The 20,785-nt window shown below is 40.2% G+C and overlaps 1 protein-coding gene across 1 annotated transcript in view; it reads left to right on the top strand.

Annotated features, from left to right (window-relative positions):
- The first annotated feature begins 1,520 nt into the window (after window positions 1-1,520).
- Window positions 1,521-20,785, top strand: part of LOC127421158 (carboxyl-terminal PDZ ligand of neuronal nitric oxide synthase protein-like) — a 69,686-nt gene continuing 50,421 nt past the window's right edge. Inside the window, exons 1-2 of the mRNA XM_051663969.1 lie at window positions 1,521-1,973; window positions 5,899-5,970. Coding sequence (XP_051519929.1) covers window positions 1,869-1,973; window positions 5,899-5,970 — 177 coding nt within the window. The 5' untranslated portion in view covers window positions 1,521-1,868. The remainder of the gene's footprint in view (window positions 1,974-5,898; window positions 5,971-20,785) is intronic.

Raw genomic sequence — 20,785 nt, 5'->3', positions numbered from 1 at the left:
AGATCGGAATTTTGGGGAGCTCGTGGGCTTATGCTGGCATGAGATCCTTCTCTAATTCTTCCAGCTCAACCTCACTGCCCCACCGTGCCTCCTCATGTGGTCACTCAGGACTTAACACATAAGAGGCGGGTGGGAGGGCACGAAAGGCTGGATCTTCCCTCAGAATGAGGTCAATCCTAGAGCACAACGTCTGGAGAGTCATGCCTTCGCAGTGATAGCAATCTGTCTCCATGAGAGCTGCTTGTGCGTGGCCGCGGCCAGGCGGTGAACACAGCTCTAGTGCTCATCAGGTGGCGGGATGTGCTGTTCACGTAGGGAACACTTGCGGAACAACATCTTTAAAAAGACGCATATCATGCAAGCAGTGTTCAAGCATATCATATCATATATATATATATATATATATATATATATATATAGTTTCGCTGAAGCGAAGAACCTGTTCACCGAGAGCGTCTTCAATGGCGATGTGGACAAATCTTCACCGGAACACACAGTGGAGCGGTAAGTCTCTCAGTGCAGGTGCTGAGCACAGGCGACGAGTCATCCTGTTTGCATCTTTATGAAAAGTTCCATCTGCTGTAAGAGTATATTGACAGCAAAGCAGAGAGGGTTCCAAGATGAAGATGAAGTTTGCAGTCTTAAAGGAAGAAAATTCTGAAGAAATGGTGACTGAGCACCCGCTTATATAGATCGACTGTGTGCTTAAATCAGAGGATTGGTGTGATTGTACAAGGGTTTCAACAAGGTCGTGAAGAAGGACGCTCCCCATAGCGCTTACAGCAATGTCGAGTGGACTGAATCAAAAAGGAACAAATGTTCTATTTCCCTAATTAAAACTTTCTTGGAAAACCAAAAACATACCTTAAAGTTCTCTTCTGGGAATCAAAACCTAACAAGGGAGCATGAACAAGCTTCTCAAGAACGCTATCACATTGCTTCAGATGACGTGGATTTAACCATTCAAATCGCATGGATTACTTTTTTGCTGCTTCTGTGTCCATTTTGGAGCTTGAAAGTTTGGAACTGATTGACCTACATTGGAAAAAAAACAAGATATTCTTCAAAATACCCCCTTTTGTGTTCCACAGAAGAAAGAAAGTCATTTGAGTTTGGAAAAGGCATGAGGGTGAATAAATGATGACATAATTTTCATTTTTGGGTGAACTATTCCTTTAACTTCTTGTTAGAACTGTTTAAAATAAAATAAGACTGAGGGTGAAACTTGCTGTTGCGTCAAAACAACAACTGGCAGCTCCAAAAATAGCGCCAAACACAACTCCTGGGCACCAAAATGGTTCTCGTATGTTTAAACGCGAATTTTCGCGTTTGAGAATCTTTCATACACTCGAACTATGAGTTGTGTTCTGTTGTAATTCATCTATGAATTACAAGGAAGTACCCTTTTATTATGCTAAAAGCGGTGGTTCAAAGACTTCTTGGAGGTTTTCTAAAGCTTGCAAGTGACGGAACTTTGCTCCATGTGAACTGCAGCGTGGAGAGAGCAATGCAAATAAACCGTGTTACTAGCTCTGGGTATGAAACTCGGAGAGAAGAACATAGCGGCCTGTCCCTCACTGAAGCACTTAAACCACTTGAGCTGAAGCTAAACTTGTGTAATAAACGCACCCGATGACTGAGGGATGATATGGGGAAAGAGGCGCCCAGCCCATTTCTTTTGTGCTAAAGCGTCCTGTGATTTCATTGAGATTTTCCCGGGCTGGTAGACGGAACTATAATGGGCTCCCTCGCATTGCATCTCTTTTGTATCCGCGACATGTTTTCGGCTGGTTAAACTGGAGCAGTTTTGAACCTCGGGGACTGGCAGAAGAATTTCTCGCTGAGCATCTGGACGGCTCCCAAAGAAAATGCACGGGAGAAACAGGTACAACCTGGTGGACGATGTGGCGGATTCCAGAGTCCCGCTTCACAATGAGGAAGCGTATCAACACGGAATACACTTCCAAGCAAAGGTGAAACAGCCTATCCTTAAACATCGTCACTGCAATTATTACTAATCTATTTGTGGCTACTTCATGGTCATATGGAGAATATATACGTGAAATGGGTCATATCGCATGTGTGACTGGGGTAAAATCAACGTCATATTGTCAGGATCATGTTTTGGATGGAAGCGATGATGACATCAGACACCGTGCTACGGGGAAACAAATGGAAATGCCACTGAATAGATGTATGCAAAGAGTTTAACCTATTTTACGTGTCTGGCACAACTTTCCCATCAATGGCTGCATTGCTAAAGAATGTTTTCTGGACATGGTTAAATTAGTAGTTTAACTGAACTAAAGCGTCTTTAAAACTATGGAGGGTATTTGGTTTATTTTGAAGCTGCGATTAGATTTAACAGGGACACTGGATCTTTAACATTTCGTCGAATAAAAGCCCATTCAGTGGTTGTATCTCAAAACAGTGAGCTGGCTAATTAGGCAACATTTTTGAACAGCATAGGTGTGTTATCCCCTAAAATGCTATTACTGGGTTTTGAGATAAGTATTGAACTGATTTTTAAAGCCAGTGTTGTGCTTTAAAAGTTTCAATCTATGTTTCATTATTATAAACTTACCATATAGTATTGTAAAAAAAAAAAAAAAAATCTCGTTAAAGGCTTGTATTCATATGGAGGAAAGTAACAAATGTGAAGATGCAAGGTCTAACACCAGATTTGCTAGAATATGAGTCTGATACAGCATCATATGTTCTATTCAGCATACTTCAAACATTTCTGCCCTAACTTCTTAAATCTTTAATTTGTGCTCATTAATGAAAGCCAGCACATTTTAAGGTTCCAGTTAACTCGGTTTATTTATAACAGCACAGCGATTGCCTAATATAAAAATGTTCAGATACTTGTATATTTCATTAACTAACACTACAGTTGGTTATGGCATAAATGTCATAAATGCTGGTGTTTTCCTGTTCAAATGCTTCAGGAAAACTAAAACTTTATAGACTGAGCCACTCAGAAGCCTACTGCGGAGTAATATTAGCTACAATTTGTGATGCAGGATTATCTTCGAGGAATTTTCATTGGCTGTAGCTGGATCTAGAACCATATTGTAAAATTTTCTGGATGGTGTCTTGTCTTTAAAAACGTCAGTCAGCTGTACAAGTTGCTATATGTGCTGATCTGTTGCCAGTTTCACAGTTTCTCTCATAAACTGTAAGAATTTGAATTGTGGAAACTAGAGATAAGGATTTAAGGTAAACATCTCAGCAGAACATAAAAATAGGTCATCATAGACATGAAAGAACCCTATGTTTTGTGCAAACAAGCCTGTACCTGGTTAAGCATGTTGTTTGTGGCTGGCACTGATCTATGCTATCATTCATATGTTAAAAAAAAAAAAAAAAAAGAAAAAAAGAAAATGTTGAGTTGGTGGTCAGTGGTTGTCATACAGGATGATGTCATGAAACAGAACCATTTGGTGAAATTTTAGATACGTTAATTAAATTGCTCATGCGTTTAACATACAGTATGTTAGCATGAACAGGTATGATGTAGTATGAGAGGTATGATGCTGTGAAAATATTTAAGGTACAAATTCGAATTTAGTTTCTCTGCTCAATTGACGGCACTAGAAGTTACCAAGTATAAATTCTCCTATATCATTTATTAAACATGCAACAAATATAGATTTGTGTTTAATTTCACAATTTGCAGAGCATTTCAGTGTCTTCCTTGTATGAGTAATCTCTGGAAATATAGTCTGGGAGAGAAAAATCAAATGCCAGGTGGCTTAGTTCTAAACCTCTATTTCAGCTAGATATTAGTCTGAAGCACACAGCATACCCCCATAGATGTTGCTGTTCACAGATCAACTTGGTCTAACATGGTTTTATAGTAAATGGAGAAAATATAAGAGTTGCTAAATGGCTTTTTTTTTGTTTTGTTTTTTTTTTTGTTACCACAATAGAAATGCATTTTCTCATTGGCAATTTTGTATAGATAGTGGTAATGTTGGTTTAATTGAATTCAGTTGTGTACATTGGTTCCACACAATGAAAATTTGTTTATTTGATATGAAAATAAAATGTAGTCTCTTTTTAAATCATTTGTGTAGCTAAAACCTAAATGAATTAAGTTAACCTAACTTAAATTTGATCTGTATAAATAACATAATTGAACTGTGCTAGCAACAACAAACACATTAAAATATTATATATTTCTTTTTGTACTCTATGACAGGTATGGTGCTTAGTTTACAGATGGCCCAATCAGTCAATATACTGATGATCCTTCAGTATTTTCCTCATAAGAAAAGCAATGCACACAATTTTTTCAATAGTAATGTACCCAACCTCGACCTAACCATTAATTCAAAACTTCTCCACAATGGTAACCTCCAAAAAAATTAAATATGACAGAAAGTCCTCTAAATCCAAACATAACAGAACATTAAACACAAACAAGTCTCCTACTCTCCCATTCCATTCCCATGTAAAGCATGGTGGGAACTGGAAATCCCCTGCCTGGTTTCAGCAAAAAAATCATGCAGCAAATATTATTCAGATAGTCCCAACACAACTGGATTAAGTGAACATAGATGCATTGAAAATAATTGTGTTGCATTAGCTCATTTTAAATAAGTTAATTGTGCAAGCATTGAAAATCAGGTTGAAACAATATTAAAGGATAAATGATAATGATTCTCTTAAAGTTTGAAGGAGATTCAAGTGCACATATCAATTCATAACAGAAACCTCAATTGCATTATAAGAGAAATGGATCCTTTTTAAGTAAAAGTAGTTGTTGATCAATTTTAGTTGTATTGCTGAACAACCCCCAAAATGAAAGTAAAAAACAAGTCATAACTAAGGACCAGGGTATCCTCATTCATGACACACGAAGAGAAAGAATTTCTGTGTAAAACTTTTTTAAAACCATTCTTAAGTAAATTGCCCTATTCTATTCACTGCTGCAATGTACATAAGATTTACACAGAAATAGCTTCTGCTTATGTTTCATGAATTAGGTCCAGAGACATGGAGGTGGACTCTTTTGACTTTGGCCTGTAAGCAACAACCAAGAACACCAAAGCAACATGATACAATACACTCAGAACACCTTAGCAACACCCTGGCAACTACCCTCAACACCCTACCCATCCGCCTCAAGGTTCGATATGTTGTGCATTCTGAGATGCTATTCTGCTCACTACAATTGTACAGAATGGTTATCTAAGTTACCGTAGCCTTTCTGTCAGCTTGAACCAGTCTGGTCATTCTCCGTTGACCTCTCTCATTAACAAGGCATTTCCATCCGCAGAGCTGCCGCTTACTGGATGTTTTTTGATTTTGGCGCCGTAAACTCTATAGACTTGTGCGTGAAATACTCAAACCAGCCCGTCTGGCACCAACAATCATGCCACGGTCCAAATCACTGAGATCACATTTTTTTCCCCATTCTGATGGTTGATGTGAACATTAACTGAAGCTCCTGTACCTTATCTGCATAATTTCATGCGTTGCACCGCTGCCACACGATTGGCTGATTAGAAAATCGCATGAATAAGTAGGTGTACAGGTGTTCCTAATAAAGTGCTCAGTAAGTGTATGTAAAATCTAGTTAAAAAAGACAGTTCACTCAAAAAATGACAATTCTGTCATCATTAGCTCACTCTTATGTTGTTCCAACAACTTACTTTAGAGTGGAACACAACATAATGAGGGTTAAATTAGGCTTTCAATGCCCTAGTAATGCAAAAGTGACTTTGGACTTATTAACCTAGAAAGAGTGTTTGTGTGTGTTAGTAGTTGCACAAATTAAGTGGTGTCATTAATTTTAAACTGGTTGATTCATCTTTTGCAATTACTGTTCCAACAGAGTTTAAGCAGAAAGCTCTGTGTCTAACATTCAAGCATGTGTTTCTTTTGCAGTATGTTGGCAGCCTGGACGTCCCAAGACCCAACAGTCGCATGGAGATTGTCGCTGCTATGAGAAGAATCAGGGTAAGACCTTTAGACACTTTAACACAGACACTGACAGTGAGTGCATCTCAATCAGCTCCCTAGCTCCCTGTGTCATGAATAAGTATATAGTGAAACATAATTCGGACACTGGCAAGGGTGTTTATCCACTGAGCATTGGGACACTTATAACTCAATCACCTGCGACAAGAGTACAAGGTCAAGCTTTTAAACACAGCTGGAATGAATCAACAACATTGCTGTATGAATGACACTGTTGTGCATTTTCATGTTATTTATTCAAACATACAGTGTTATTGTGAAAGATAAATAAAGAAGTACAAATATAAAGGAGTGTATTTTTAACCTTACTCTAACAACTATTTAAAAGATTGTTTTTACAGTGCATTCTGGGAATTCTTAGGGAGCAAATATTTCAGTGCACTGGAACGATTTTGCGATTAAGACAGCCCTAGAAATGGGCGACAACCTGATCAGTGTCCTGACTACTATATTAGGGAGCTGATTGAAACGCACCCAGTGAGTGCTGAGTAATCATTGCTGATTGCCCCACAGCAGCTGTTTCCTCAGATGTGCCTTTTGCAGTGTAAGACTCATTAGCCGGGATAGGAAAAAACAGCCTGTTCCTCTATATTTATCACCTACTCTGCAGTGTATGTGCTTAGTTTAGGGTGTAAACCACGATAGTATTTTTGTACCTGATATTTCATGCCCAGCACAGTAATAAAAGACACACACACACACACACACACACACACACACACACACACGTTGGTGCGGCTATCCTTATGAGGACTCTCCATAGACATAATGATTTTTATAATGGATGAACTATAGATTATATCCCCTAACCCTACCCCTAAACCTAACCCTCACAAAAAAACTTTCTGCATTTTTACATTTTCAAAAAAACATCGATTAGTATTTGAATTATGGGGGCACTAGAAATGTCCTCATAAACCACATTTATAGCATAATACCCTTGTAATTACCCATTTGTAACCTAAAAATATGTCCTCGTAAACCCCCCAAACCCGCCCACACACACACACACACACACACACACACACACACTGACTGGGTTTACATTAGGACACATAATAAGTCTTGTTATTTTCCCACAAGTGATCTCTGAAGGGTCTTCAGCAAATGGAAATTGGAGATGACTGCCATTGACTGCCATTGGTTGATTGATCAGTTTGTGTGTGTATTGTGAGCAGCATGTGTGTCAGCTAGTTTTGTATGTGTGCTTGCCGTGTACTCGCACAGCATCTCATACTGTAGTTCAGACTTAAGGCCATTTCTGAGCCAAATTAAGTTGGATCACATGGAGCAGGAATTTATGTGTGTGTGTGTGTGTGTGTGTGTGGCTTGTTACCTTAAGAGCTTTTGACAGGCCTGCAAGGAGATCAAAATATTTCAGCTGCAAGATTTTCATAAACCTTAATACCCTTCATGTCTGTATTTAGTCTTCTCTTCTCCTTGTCTCCTTCTCTTCTCTTCTCTTCTCTTCTCTTCTCTTCTCTTCTCTTCTCTTCTCTTCTCTTCTCTTCTTTCTTTTTTCTTTCTCTTCTCTCTCTATGTCTCTCTCTCTCTCTCGCTTTGCATGTCAGGAGTTTGGGGTGCGTGAGTGCTTCACGGGTGAGAGGAGCAATCTGGGTTTAGTGGGTTTTTTCAACTATACCTAGACTTTTCTTCAGTTAAGCTTTCTTGTATTTATTAATGTTTCCTTTTTCTGAATTAAAACTTAATTGGATATATTTGAACAAGTATATACTGTACCTTCACTGTAAAAAGAAATCCTGTTAAAAAACAGTAAACTACTGGCAGCTGTAGTCGGCAGCATCATACTGTAAAAATACAGTGTTTTACTGTTGTTGAAATTAACAGCTGAGTTCCCAGCATGCACTGCGGCATGAAGAAATTAAATTGATTTTTTTACCGAGTGTCGATATCTGTGTGTGTGTCTTGTCACAACTCATGTTTGCTGTAAGTTTATAAAAAACATCAAACACTTATTGCCACATATAATGCCATTTGCAAGGTAGGATCAGACTTTCAGTCTGACCTTAGGTTTTGTTTTCCAAGTAGCACAGTGTAACAACTTGTGTTCTACTAAAACACAATTACACTGGCTGAAAGAACATAATATAAAAATACAGAAGGTCCAAGGTGCCAGCTCAAGAGAACACTAATCACCATAATGGTGACTTCAAACAAAACACAACTATTCATAACAAAACAACAACACTAAATAAAACTAAGACTTCTATTAAGTCTGAATAAAAATCTTTGTACGTTTTTTTACCATTTTTGTAGCCCCAATGCATTGGCCAAGCATACGTACTTTATCAAGTGCAAAGGCTTATGAGAATTTAACCATTATAACCCACAATGCAGTGCTATACTGTTATTTTACTATGTACAGGTTTTTTTTTTCTTCATAAAAAAATATACTGTTCAATCCTGGCAAAATTTTACATTTAATATGTACATTGCTTCAAAGGTTGATTTATAATTTTTATAATTTGACTTCTCATTAGACAGACAATTGAAGGCTGATGTGAAATGATAAAGAATAGAGGAGTTGGTCAGAAACATCATGAACACTAACTATGTGCCACAAACTTGAATTTTCATGGGGGGGGGGGGGGGGTGAATATATGGTTCAAAATGTCACTAGCTTTCACCAAAATGTCATGATTGTTATGTTTATTTTCCCCTAATGCCTTGCAAACAACAGCTATTTACCATAAACTAGTCACTTCACAGTGAGCCTGCTCTCTCATTTTTAACAGCAAACTATTTAAGAATCACAGTAGATCAAGTTAAATTAAGCAGAAGGAAATGATTTAGAGTAAAAAAAAAAAATCATGTCAAAATCGAGAAGAGGAAAGATACCAAAAGAAGGTTTAACTAATCAGTGATAAAGTCACGAAAGGTGTGTTTTTTGTTTTTTGTTTTTTGTTTTTATCCCCTTTTTCTCCCAATTTGGAATGCCCAATTCCCACTACTTAGTAGATCCTCGTGGTGACACGGTTACTCACCTCAATCCGGGTGGCGGAGGAGAAGTCTCAGTTGCCTCCGCTTATGAGAGAGTCAATCCGCGCATCTAATCACGTGGCTCGCTGTGCATGACACCGCGGAGACTCACAGCACGGGAGGTTCATGCTACTCTCCGCGATCCGTGCACAACTTACCACACGCCCCATCGAGAGCAAGAACCACAAGGAGGTTACCCCATGTGACTCTACCCTCCCTAGCAACTGGGCCAATTTGGTTGCTTAGGAGACCTGCCTGGAGTCACTCAGCATGGCCTGGATTCGAACTCGTGACTCCAGGGGTGGTAGTCAGCGTCAATACTCGCTGAGCTACCCAGGCGAAAGGTGTGTTTTTTTTATCTTGCTCTGTCCTGTTCTTCATTATATTTTTTCTTCCTCTTTTCTCTTTTTCTATGGAGAGCATTAGAATAGGGACCATCAATATTAATGGAGGAAGGGATAGTAAGAAAAGAGCAGTATTAAATTAATATATTCAAAATAAAGACATTGATATTACAATTTTGCAAGAAACACACAGTGATAAGACAAACTAAATATAATGGAAAATGTGGTGGGAAGGCAAAACCTTTTCAAGTCATAATACTAATATCAGTGGAGGTGTTGCAATTTTATTGTCAAAGAAACTTAGTGTTAATATTTTGTCTTCATCTGAAATAGAAAAAGGTAGAATCTTAGCTGTTCATGTGGAATTAATGGGCTTACCTTTTGTATTTATTCATGTTTATGCACCTAATAATGGAGCAGAAAGGGTAAAGCTTTTACACAATTGTGTACTTTTTTAGAATGATTTGACAATAATGTATTTATGTTTTTAGGAGGTGATTGGAACTGCATTTTAGACTTCACGTTAGACAGGAATGGAGAAGAGCCTTGTCCTCCATCTTCTAATGCCTTAAATAAGGTTATTAGGAAATATGGCTTGTTTGATGTGTGGAGAATGGAACACCCAGCAGCGAGGCAATACACCTGGCTAAAGGCGTTCCATGATCATGTTAGTGTAGCTAGATTAGATAGATTTTATATGAGTAAAAATAGTAGCAATTGAGTTATAAAAGCAATTATTTGTCCAAATGGTTTTAGTGATCATCATTTATGCATGGTGGAAATAAACAAAAAGAAATCACAACAATCTAGTTACTACTGGCATTTTAATATAAAATTATTACAAGATGCTTCTTTCTGTGATAAATTGAGTTTATTTTGGGCTGAGTGGATAACACAAAAAAGTGATTATGAAGACATTGAACAATGGTGGGAAGTAGGTAAGCTCAAATTAGAATTTTTGGTCAAAACTATACTGCTCACAATAACATCTTGATAAGTAATACTGTTAAATAGCTAGAAAAAGAAATCAAACAAATACAAGAAGGATTAATTGATGACTCTGCAAAAGTAGAAAAATTTAAGGGGAAAAGGGAAAGCTTTGGCATCTTTTTTTCATGAACGTGCTAAAGGAGCCTTAATTAGAGCTAGTTTTTCTTCTTTAAAAGAAATGGATGCTCCAAGCTCTTTCTTTTTCAATATAGAATGTAAGGAGGGAGAGCAGAAATTGTTGCTGCATCTAAAAAGGCCTGATGGGACTTTAACATCTAACCCAAAAGAAATGAGAGAACTTGCAATAGACTTTTACACCAATTCGTTTGGAGCAGAAAAGTGTGATTTTTATTGTATGAGCAGTTTACTAAAAGACCTGCCAAGGTTGACTGATGATCAGAGATAAAACCTTGAGACGATTGTACAGCTAGAAGAAATGTCAAAAGCTGTACAGCAACTCTCTACTGGTTGGACTCCTGGTATAGATGGACTTCCAATAGAGTTTTATAAACAATTCTGGAGTTTATTAAAAGAAGATATGTTTGAGGTTTATAATGTTTCTCATGAAAAAAATTAGTTGCCAACCAGTAAAAGAGAGGTTTTGTCCTTATTACCTAAGAAAGGTGACCTTGGTATATGAAGAAAAACATACTTTTTCTGCCTAGGCTGATGATGTAACTGTTTTTATAAGAAGTGACAATGATGTTTTAATCTTAAAGGAAGTTTTTTAAAAATATGAAAAAGCCTCAACATCTAAAGTAAACTGGGACAAAAGTGAGGGGTATTTAATAGGAAACTGGCACGGAAGAAATCCACCAGTATTTCCAGGAGGAGTTAAATGGGGAAAGGAAGGACTTAACAAGTTGGGAGTATATTTAGGAACAGAACAATACAAGATGAAAAATTGGGAGGGTATGGTGGAGAAAATGTGTGACCGGCTGTCTAGACGGTCTTGGGTGCTACCTCAGCTATCTACCAGGGGCAGAGTACTGGTCGCAAACAATCTGGCCACTTCTGCATTTTGACACAAAATGAGTGTTCTAAATCCCCCAGATCTTGTTGTTCAGAACCTACAAAGGAAATTAATAGATATTTATTTATTTATTTATTTTTGGAATGGACATCATTGCTGGGCTAATACAGCACACATTTTGTTACACAAAGTGGACTTTTTCAAAATATGATGTGCAGTTGTTTTTAATTAATCTGGCTGACATGGATTTGATACATAATTCCTCTTTTTACCAATCAGTTTTAAAAGTATGGACTTCAGTTTTGAAAATAAAGAGGTACATTTCAAATCTTGGATGTTGGATTGGACACAAGCCTTTATTCAATAACCCAATAGTACAAGCCCAGGTGTTCAAATCTAAATGTATCCAGAATATTATGGCAAGAGCAGGATGTACACGGATAGCAGATCTGAAAATAGTGTGAACTGGAAGAAAATGATGGAGGACATTTTTTCTGCACTACTCTCTGTCTTTAGACAAGAGTCAGAAGAGAATAACTTGGCTGAATGGGCCATAGAAAGCTATCTTTGTTTTCCCAAATTAGAGGTCTCAGCGGTAGTGGATGTGGAGCCAGAGGAGGAGTCTCTTTTGAGCTTTAAGACTCCAGAGTTAAAGTATTTTGAAAATGTCTGAAAAAAGGCACTCTATATAATATGTGTAAAAGTGTCACATTATGCTGTTCTTAGAGACTGTAAAGAGTCAAAGTGGTCAGGGCCTCGTTTCCCAATAACGATCGATCTTAGCGGTTAAGAGCATTTTCTACAAGCAATTTTACAAGTTATTTTTTAGTGCGTTTCCCAAAACTGCACTGTGGCATCGGGGACGTGGTTGAGCGTTCGCCCGGAGAGAGAGAAAGCTGTAAGATTGCACACACCTGAGCGCTATAATGTCTAACACCTGTTTCTGATTGCAGTAAGCACTGGAGAGAGCGATAAAAGGGACCACGCCAGAGACAAGGGAGAGAGAGCTACCCATCTGAAAGAGACTGTGTTGTGTTTAAGCTAAAGAGTGTTATGCTGAAAAGCCCCTTTGAGTTTGTTTATTAAAGTTATACCTTTGAGTTGAAGCCCAAGTTTCCTGTGTCCTCCATTCCCTCCCTTCCTTGAACATTTACACTGGTGCCAAAACCCAGGAGAATTGGAGGAAATATGCCGGCATGGAGTCCTCGCAGTTGGCGGAAGTCATCAAGACCCTCGCCAGTATGCACCATGTGCAACATCAGGGCCTGCTTGAGCTACGCCAGGACCAGGATCACTGATTCCAGGAGGTGCTCCAAGCTCAAGCAGAGGACCGGCATGTGATCCAGAGCCTACTACACCAGGAGAAAGCCCCGGCTGTGACCCCGGACCCAGCAGCCCTCATGCCCCCGGTTACCCTCATGAAGATGATCCCGTGGCCTTCCTGGATCTGTTCGAGAGGACTGCCGTGATCTGGGGCTGGCTGCGTGATCAGTGGGTGGCCAGACTCATCCACTGTTGTCCGGGGAAGCTCAACTCGTGGCGCTACAACTACTGGTGGCAAGTCTCCTGGTGTATGATGATCTGAGGAAGACCATCCCGCAGTGGGTCGGTCACAGCCCTGAGCAATACCGACAACTCTTCTGGTCGATGAAGATGGATGGGCGCGACCACCCGTTTTCATGGTGCTGGAGCAGCTTATCTGTCGTTTACCGAAAGGAACGCTGGAGTGGGTCCAGTGCCACTGCCTGGCGTGGCTGGAGGAGGCCATCCAACTGGTGGAGGATCATATGTCAGCGTATCAGAGGGCACAAGAGCCCTCCCACTCAGAGGTCGAGTTAACTGAATATTTTCCGTCATTGACCGATTTTTTTTTTAGCAGTGATGGAAAAATCTGAAGGCCATCCATCATTTTGACAGATTACACGGAGGGTGATCTGTCGTAACTTGTAACTGTGATTCCCGCCCCTGTCCAATTGATGGCAAGTGCGCATATTAATTAGCTATTATCTAGTATTGTCGCATCTTTGATCTCAGCGCATGATGTCTTTGTCCTGTGTAGCTTTAGTCACCGCTACATACAATTGTAAAAATGTCACGGCAGCTGAGTGTGAAAAGTTTCATCAAACGGCCAAATAGTTGTGATGTTTTTGATAAAAGAGGTGAAAAAAGAGGGGCTGATGCAGATGCAGTGGAGGATGAAGGACAAACAACAGACAATGTATATCAGTCACCGGCAGTTAATGTTACGGGTCAAGCAAGTGGCAGCAAGGAGGTCAGAAGGGAGTACTGGGTTCAGTGGGAGCAGGAGTTCACGTGGCTGAGGAGGGAAGGTGGCAAAATGTTCTGCGACATCTGCATAAAAGCTAACATGAGTAACAGATTTGTCCAAGGGTGCACGGCGATGCAGAAATCAGTTGTGAATGATCACAAAAGTAGCCATAGCCACGTCGAAGCTTCACGGGTGGTCAACCAGAGTGTGGCAATGGTCAAGCATGTAGAGGAATCACAGGCTGCCTGTAACGAGGCATTAAAAACACAGCTTAAGGTTGTGTTGCATATGGCAAATACAAACACCCCGAGCCACCTATATCCTAACCTAATACACCTCTTAGAGTCTGCTGGGTGTCCAAACCTGAACACGTACACCCACGTACACCCACACGACACTGTCAGTCAGATGGAGGAGGCTATAGCAATGACCATAACCAGCGCAGTGGATGACTGCCTCACCAACAGCAGATACGTCGGGATAATAGTAGATGAAACTACTAATATCACAGTTGAGAAAATGCTGATCACATACCTGACACTTCAGCAGAGAGGGGAGCCTGAAACTGTGTTCATTGGAAATAATGTAATACCCTCTGGCACTGCAGAATGCATCACAGCAAAAATAAAAGATGTGTTGACAGGCCGTGGTGTAGCTATGGTTCGGGTAGTTGGACTGGGAAGTGATGGAGCGAGTGTGATGGTGGGTCGAAAGGCCAGAGTTGCACAACAGCTGCATCAGTATGACTGTCCCTACCTCATAAACATTCTCTATGGTGTGCACAGAATGGCATTGGCTGCCTTTGATGCCTCCATGGCTGTGCGTGAAATAAGTGCATATGTCACCACTATTAATAACATATACACATACTACAAGAATTCCCCCATTCGAACACACAGATTAAGTGAACTCCAAAATGAAATGGAGGAACACGACATGTTGAGCCTAAAACAACCATCGCTATGCGCTGGATGTCATTGGAGAGGGCGGTTAAGGGCATACATGCCAACTGGGTTTCTCTAGTGTTGGAGGAGGAGGAAGCTGCAAGAGACTGCCTTAGTAGCTAAGGGTATTAGAAAGCACCTCCAAAAATACACATTCCCTGCCTTAACTCACCTGCTGACAGACATCTTGTCCGTGGTGAACCGCATGAATCTCACATTCCAAAAAGATGTTAACATCTCCTCCATCCAACCTATCGTGAACATGACCCTTGCTAGCCTAGAGGACTTGATGAATGGGCCAGGTGAGGTGGAGATGAAATTCAATGAGGCTTTACAAGACGACCAAGTTCTGTGGCATAACGCTGACCCAGGCAGACGTGCAGAGCCTTCAGTTTTGCGCACAGAGTACATCGCGGAGGTCACCAGATCTATCAGAAAAAGATTCCCTTCGGAGCATGTGGGCCTCATCGCTGACCTTGACACCGTACTCAATGCATCTCGCTATCCGGGTGCTGACAATGCATTGAAGAGCTATGGGCTGGATGCTTTGGAGCGCGTCTGTGTCCACTACGGGTCACAGAGGGGTGCGGCTGCGCCACTGGTGCAGAAGGAGCGCATGCTGCCACATTCAGAGAGTCCTGCAAACTTTTGATCGCTTCCCTGGGAGAAATGTTTCCCAACTTCAAAACATTGGCTGAAGTAGCGCTGGTAATTCCAGTCTCCAGTGTGGCAGCAGAGCGCAGGTTCAGCCTCCAGAACCAAATTAAAACTGCCACGAGAAGTCATCTGTCCGAGGCAAAGACGCAAAATCTAATGACAATTGCCTCAGCATCAGTCTCCCTTGATGCGTTTGATTATGCACAGGTGAGCACCCAGTTTAAGTCAATGCGGACCAGGAGGAAGGTTTGAGTTGTCGATTGAGTTTTGTTCAGTTAATTTTTTACGTGTTTTGTTCATATTTTAATCGTATTTGTTTTTTGTAATATTGCGTTGTTCATATGTCATGTTTTAGTGGCCTCCACTGTCACTGCTGGGAAAAAAAAACATTCATCTGCTTCGTGTGGTGTCTCTGTTGTTCATCTGTTCTCTTCATAAATAAATAAATGCATAATCTGCTATATGCTCGTCCTGTAAATTCATGATTAAAAATGAAAATGTGAATGAAAATAAAAGCTATTAAAGTTCTTATTATCATAAAAATATGAAAATTAAAATGACGGAACGGAGCCACGTGACGCCATGCGAAGGGCAGACATGTGAGAGACAGCTCTGCGCACTTTGCTAATTTTTTTAATTATTTTCATGGTATAATCCGGTGAAATTCGATACACCCAGTTACACATTGGCTGTTTGAGGAAAACATGGCAAAGAAGTCAAAATTCTCAGGCTTTGGAGACATTAGAAGACACTTACGGGTTCCCAGACAGGCCTGTGGACCGGAGACTCGATTTGGATGGCGCGGCGGGGAACATGTCGGTGATGTTGATGAAGGTACTTGCAGACTTGGAGGATCTCGCTGTAATATATCGATCGATTACGGCGATGGAAAAAAAATTCTCTGGGTTAGTCACAAGAGTGACAGATGTTGAAAAACGAATTGATTATTTGGAGTCATTAGAGAAGGAATTAGCCGCTAATCCGCCCGCGACCAAAGTTGATTTGGAGTGAGTTCTTGAAGCTTGAAGATCTTGAGAATAGAAGCCGCAGGAATAACATTTGAATTGTTGGAATTCCTGAGCATGAGGAGGGAAGAGATATGGTGAAATTCATAGACAAGCTTTTCCCGAGTCTGCTCGACATAACAGGCCACAAGCTGGAAATCGAGCGAGCTCACAGAGTCACAGCTCACAGATCTGCTGAGGGAGAAAGGCCAAATCGATTCTGGCCAAATTTTTAGATAATCCGATAAAGATCTCGTGTTGCACCAGGCGAGTAGCAAAGGAAAGCTTTCTTGGACGAATTACAATATTTTCTTGTTCCCGGACTTTGCGAACTTGACAAGAGAAATGCGATCGGTTTAAGGAATGCAAGAAACTCTTACATCAGCAGAAGATCACTTTTGCTCTGATGTTTCCGGCCAGACTGAGAATAAACACCAAGGACGGCAGCAAAGTATTTACATGTCCCAATCAGGCAATGTATTTTATTGAAACAATGGGCGAGTAACCATTGAGTGTTTTTCTTGTGAGTTGATTCACTGTACATACTCTGGTTTTCGGAGGAAGCTGGGCGCCATTTTTGTTTCTTTTTGGGTGTTTTGTGGATTAACACTTTTCCTTAAAGAAACTTTTGCATTGACGGGAAGATCACTTTTACAATGAAGTTCCCGGGCAGATTGAGAATAGACACTATGGATGACCACAAAATATCTACATGCCAACACAAAGGATGTCTTTTATAAAGTATATATATACTTTTATGCGGCCTCCGAGTGAATTGACTCTTGACCATCCGAGGAACCGGGATGCGTGTTTCGTTTCCTTTTGTGCTGGTTCCGCTAGCGGTTGGAGCTTGTTTTGTTAAATAACACTACTTCGGGACAGTTATGGATGAATCTGTCAGTTCCTTGTGCTTATGCCTCCTGTTGGCTGGAGTATGATTTGTGGAGTATTTTCGTGGGACATTGGAATGATTACGTCATCTGCTGCACTCATCAGCTGGCTCACTGAAGATTCGTTTGTCTGTCTGAGGAAAATGAACGGCTTTATATCGGCTGGAATTTGTTTTGTGAAGGAACACACCTTCGAGTCTACACATTCTTTGTGTTTATTCTGCCTGTTGGCTGGGGTTTGTTTTACAAAATATTTGATGTTATGTAATTTTGCCTTACAAATTTGTGAGGCAAAATTGAGCAATCTGATGACAAAGTTGTCACTGGGGGCTCTCGTAAGCGTACATGGACTCTTTGAGTTTAAAGGGATTGACGCCGGTTGGCGCTTTTGTGCACGGGGTTAATGCGCACGTTTTTCTTTTTTCTGTTTGTTTTGTTCAGGGGGAAGTTCGGGGTTTTATTGTTGCATTATTGTTGAAATGTGGTCTTCATAATTTAGTTTTTGGCACATAATTAATTTTTTCTATTATATCAAAATGTCAGATGTTAATATGAGTGTACTATCTCTCTCCACATGGAATGTGAATGGGTTGGGGTACCGCATAAAAAGAAGGAAGGTTATTTCTTTTCTTAAACATAAGAAATATGATATAGTCTTTCTTCAAGAAACGCATCTTTCTCCGCAGGAAGCTGAAAAATTTGGGAAGATATGGGGTGGACACCTTTTCTTTAGTGTTGGCTCAAGTAAGAGCAGGGGAGTCATTATATTGGTAAATAAACATTTACAATTCAAATGTCTTAAACAGTTTAATGATAAATTAGGAAGAGTCATTATTGTTTTAGCAGATATTCAGAGGCAAAGTCTGATTTTGGCTCATATTTACGCACCTAATGCTGATGATCAGGGCTTTTTTTATAGCTCTTGAAGGGATGTTGCAAGCCGCTGGCACCCCTCATATTTTGGGAGGAGACTTTAATCTTTTGATGGACTCAGTCCATAAGATTTATTCTAGAATAGATTTTTTTTTTATATATCCAAATCCCTCATTTCATCTGTCGTTGATTGCTCAGTTGGAAACATTTTAGTCTCGGATCGCACCTTGGTGAGTTTAGAGGTCTTGCCACATATAGAGAAAAATAAATCATATAGTTGGCGCCTTAATGTATCCCTTTTGCTAAATCCTGATTTCCAACAAATGTTAAAGACTGAAATCAGTGTTTATATGGAGACCAACTGGTCCTCGGTATCCTCTGTGGGTGTGGCTTGGGAGGCATTTAAGGCGGTTCTTAGGGGTCGGATCATACAGTATGCCTCATTCATCAAAAAAATCCAAAGCACGAGAACTCATGGAGCTGTAAGGAAATATTAAAAGTGTAGAGGCAGAGCTGAAGCACCGTATGTCATCTGATGGCCTCAGAGAACTGACCCGATGGAAATATAGATATAATAGTATTTTGTCGCAGAAAGTGGAGTTTTGGTTATTCAGGGCAAGACAGTCATACTTTGAGTCGGGGGACAAAGCAGGGAAGCTTTTGGCTAGATATATAAAGCAGAAAGAGTCTCTTTTTATCATTCTCTCGTGAAATCTGCTGATGGTGACATTTTTACCTCAGCCATTGATATTAATAATGCCTTTAAAGAGTTCTATTTTGATTTTTATAGTTCCATGTCTTCATCTACTGATGAAGATATTAGAAACTTTGTGGAACCATTAGATCTTAAACTGAAGTTTGAGCAAAAAAACTCTCTTGATTCTGAGATAAACTTGGAGGAGCTTGACGAGGTAATTATGTCCCTACCTACTGGCAAGGCTCCGGGGCCAGATGGTTTTGCCACAGATTTTTTAGATCCTATGCTACAGAACTGGCTCCAATTTTGTTAGAAGTTTATACTGAATCATTAATGAATGGAAAGCTTCCTCCAACCATGACACAAGCCGGATCAGTCTGATTCTTAAAAAGGACAAAGATCCAAGCGAGTGTAAAAGTTGTCATCCAATCTCCCTGATCCAACTAGATGTAAACATTTGGCTAACCGATTAAGTAAGGTTATGACATCTCTTATACATATAGATCAGGTGTGGTTTATTCGGGGCCGCAGCTCTTCTGATAACATCGGGCGTCTCATCAATATCATGTGGTCAGTAGCGAATGATCAGTCTCCGGTCGCTGCCATTTCATTTGACGCCAAAAAGGTGTTTGATATGGTAGAATGGGATTATCTTTTTAAGATTTTGGAAATGTATGGGTTCGGGAGTACATTTATTGGTTGGATTAAGTTACTTTATAGACACGCTGTAGCAGCGGTACAAACAAATGGATTAATTTCAGATTATTTTACTCTGGATAGGGGCATTCGGCAGGGTTGCCCTCTTTCCCCATTATTGTTCTGTCTTGCCCTGGAACCATTAGCAGCCACGATAAGAAAGTGGGATGATTTTCCAGGGGTGGTTGCGGGAGGTGTGGCGCATAAGCTTCTGCTTTACTCAGATGATATTTTATTATTTGTCTCTGAACCTACTAGATCTATGCCTTGCCTCCACAGAATTATTAATTCCTTTTCCAAGTTCTCAGGATACAAAGTCAATTGGTCTAAATCCGAAGCTTTGGCTCTGACAGCGTACTGTCCAGTAACGGCTTTCTAGCCGGGCGCCTTCCAGTGACCCAAACAGGGCATTAAGTATTTGGGGATTTTATTCCCAGCAAATTTGTCTGATCTAATTTTGACCCTTTAATAAAAAGGTTTTCGAGCGATGTGGGCAGGCGTGCTTAATTACATTTATCGATGATTGGGAAGGTTAACGTTATTAAAATGAATTGTATCCCAAAATTTAACTACCTGCTACAATCTCTCCCTGTAGATGTCCCCCTCTCTTATTTCAAGCAATTTGATAGCATAGCGAAGTCCTTCATTTGGAATGGTAAACATCCCAGATTGCATTTTAATAAGTTACATAGGCCAATAGACAAAGGTGGGCTAGGCCTACCCAAGATTTTGTTTTAATACTATGTGTTCAGTCTCAGACATTTCGCTCATTGGTCACTTCCACCTGAGAGAGCCCCTCCCTGGTTTGTTATTGTTATTGGCAGTCCTTGCCCCTATTTCACCATTACAAAGCATCTCTATCAAACTAATCGGAAAAGTTAAGTTACACCCCGTTATTTCGCATGTACACTCTGTATGGACTAAAGTGTCCAGATTGTTTAAATTGGACACTTATTTAAATGTTGCCTCGAGCATATGGCAGAACTCAAGATTGTGTATTGGCAAGTCCCCTTTCTGCTGGCCAGAGTGGGGGGGGTTGCTACACTCGGTGACCTATAGGAAAGTGGAGTGTTGAGATCGTTTGAAAACTTGGTCCATCATTTTGGGATCCCCAGACCTCAGTTTTATAGGTATTTACAACTTCGCCACCTGCTTTGTACTATTTTTGGGAGTAGCACACACCCCCCTAAGGAGGCAGATGCTTTGGGAGAGGTGATTGCGGCTTTTGGAAAAGGTCATGAGGCATCAGTGTATTACTCCCTGTTAATTCAGAGTCTGGGGGACGGAGCCTTAACTTCTCTCAAGAGAGTATGGGAGAAAGATTTCAACTTGGCATTGGAGGAAGGAGTGTGGGCTAAGATTCTTAAAAACATTAAGTCTGCATCTAGAAATGCAAGTGTGCGTCTTATACAATATATATATATATGTATATATGTGTGTCTGTTTAATTTTTTTTT

This window comes from Myxocyprinus asiaticus, chromosome 3 (genome assembly GCF_019703515.2).
Source record: "Myxocyprinus asiaticus isolate MX2 ecotype Aquarium Trade chromosome 3, UBuf_Myxa_2, whole genome shotgun sequence".
In the NCBI taxonomy this organism is placed as follows: Eukaryota; Metazoa; Chordata; class Actinopteri; order Cypriniformes; family Catostomidae; genus Myxocyprinus; species Myxocyprinus asiaticus.
The sequence above is the reverse complement of the archived record's forward strand: the minus strand, read 5'-3'. Positions and strand labels throughout refer to the sequence as shown.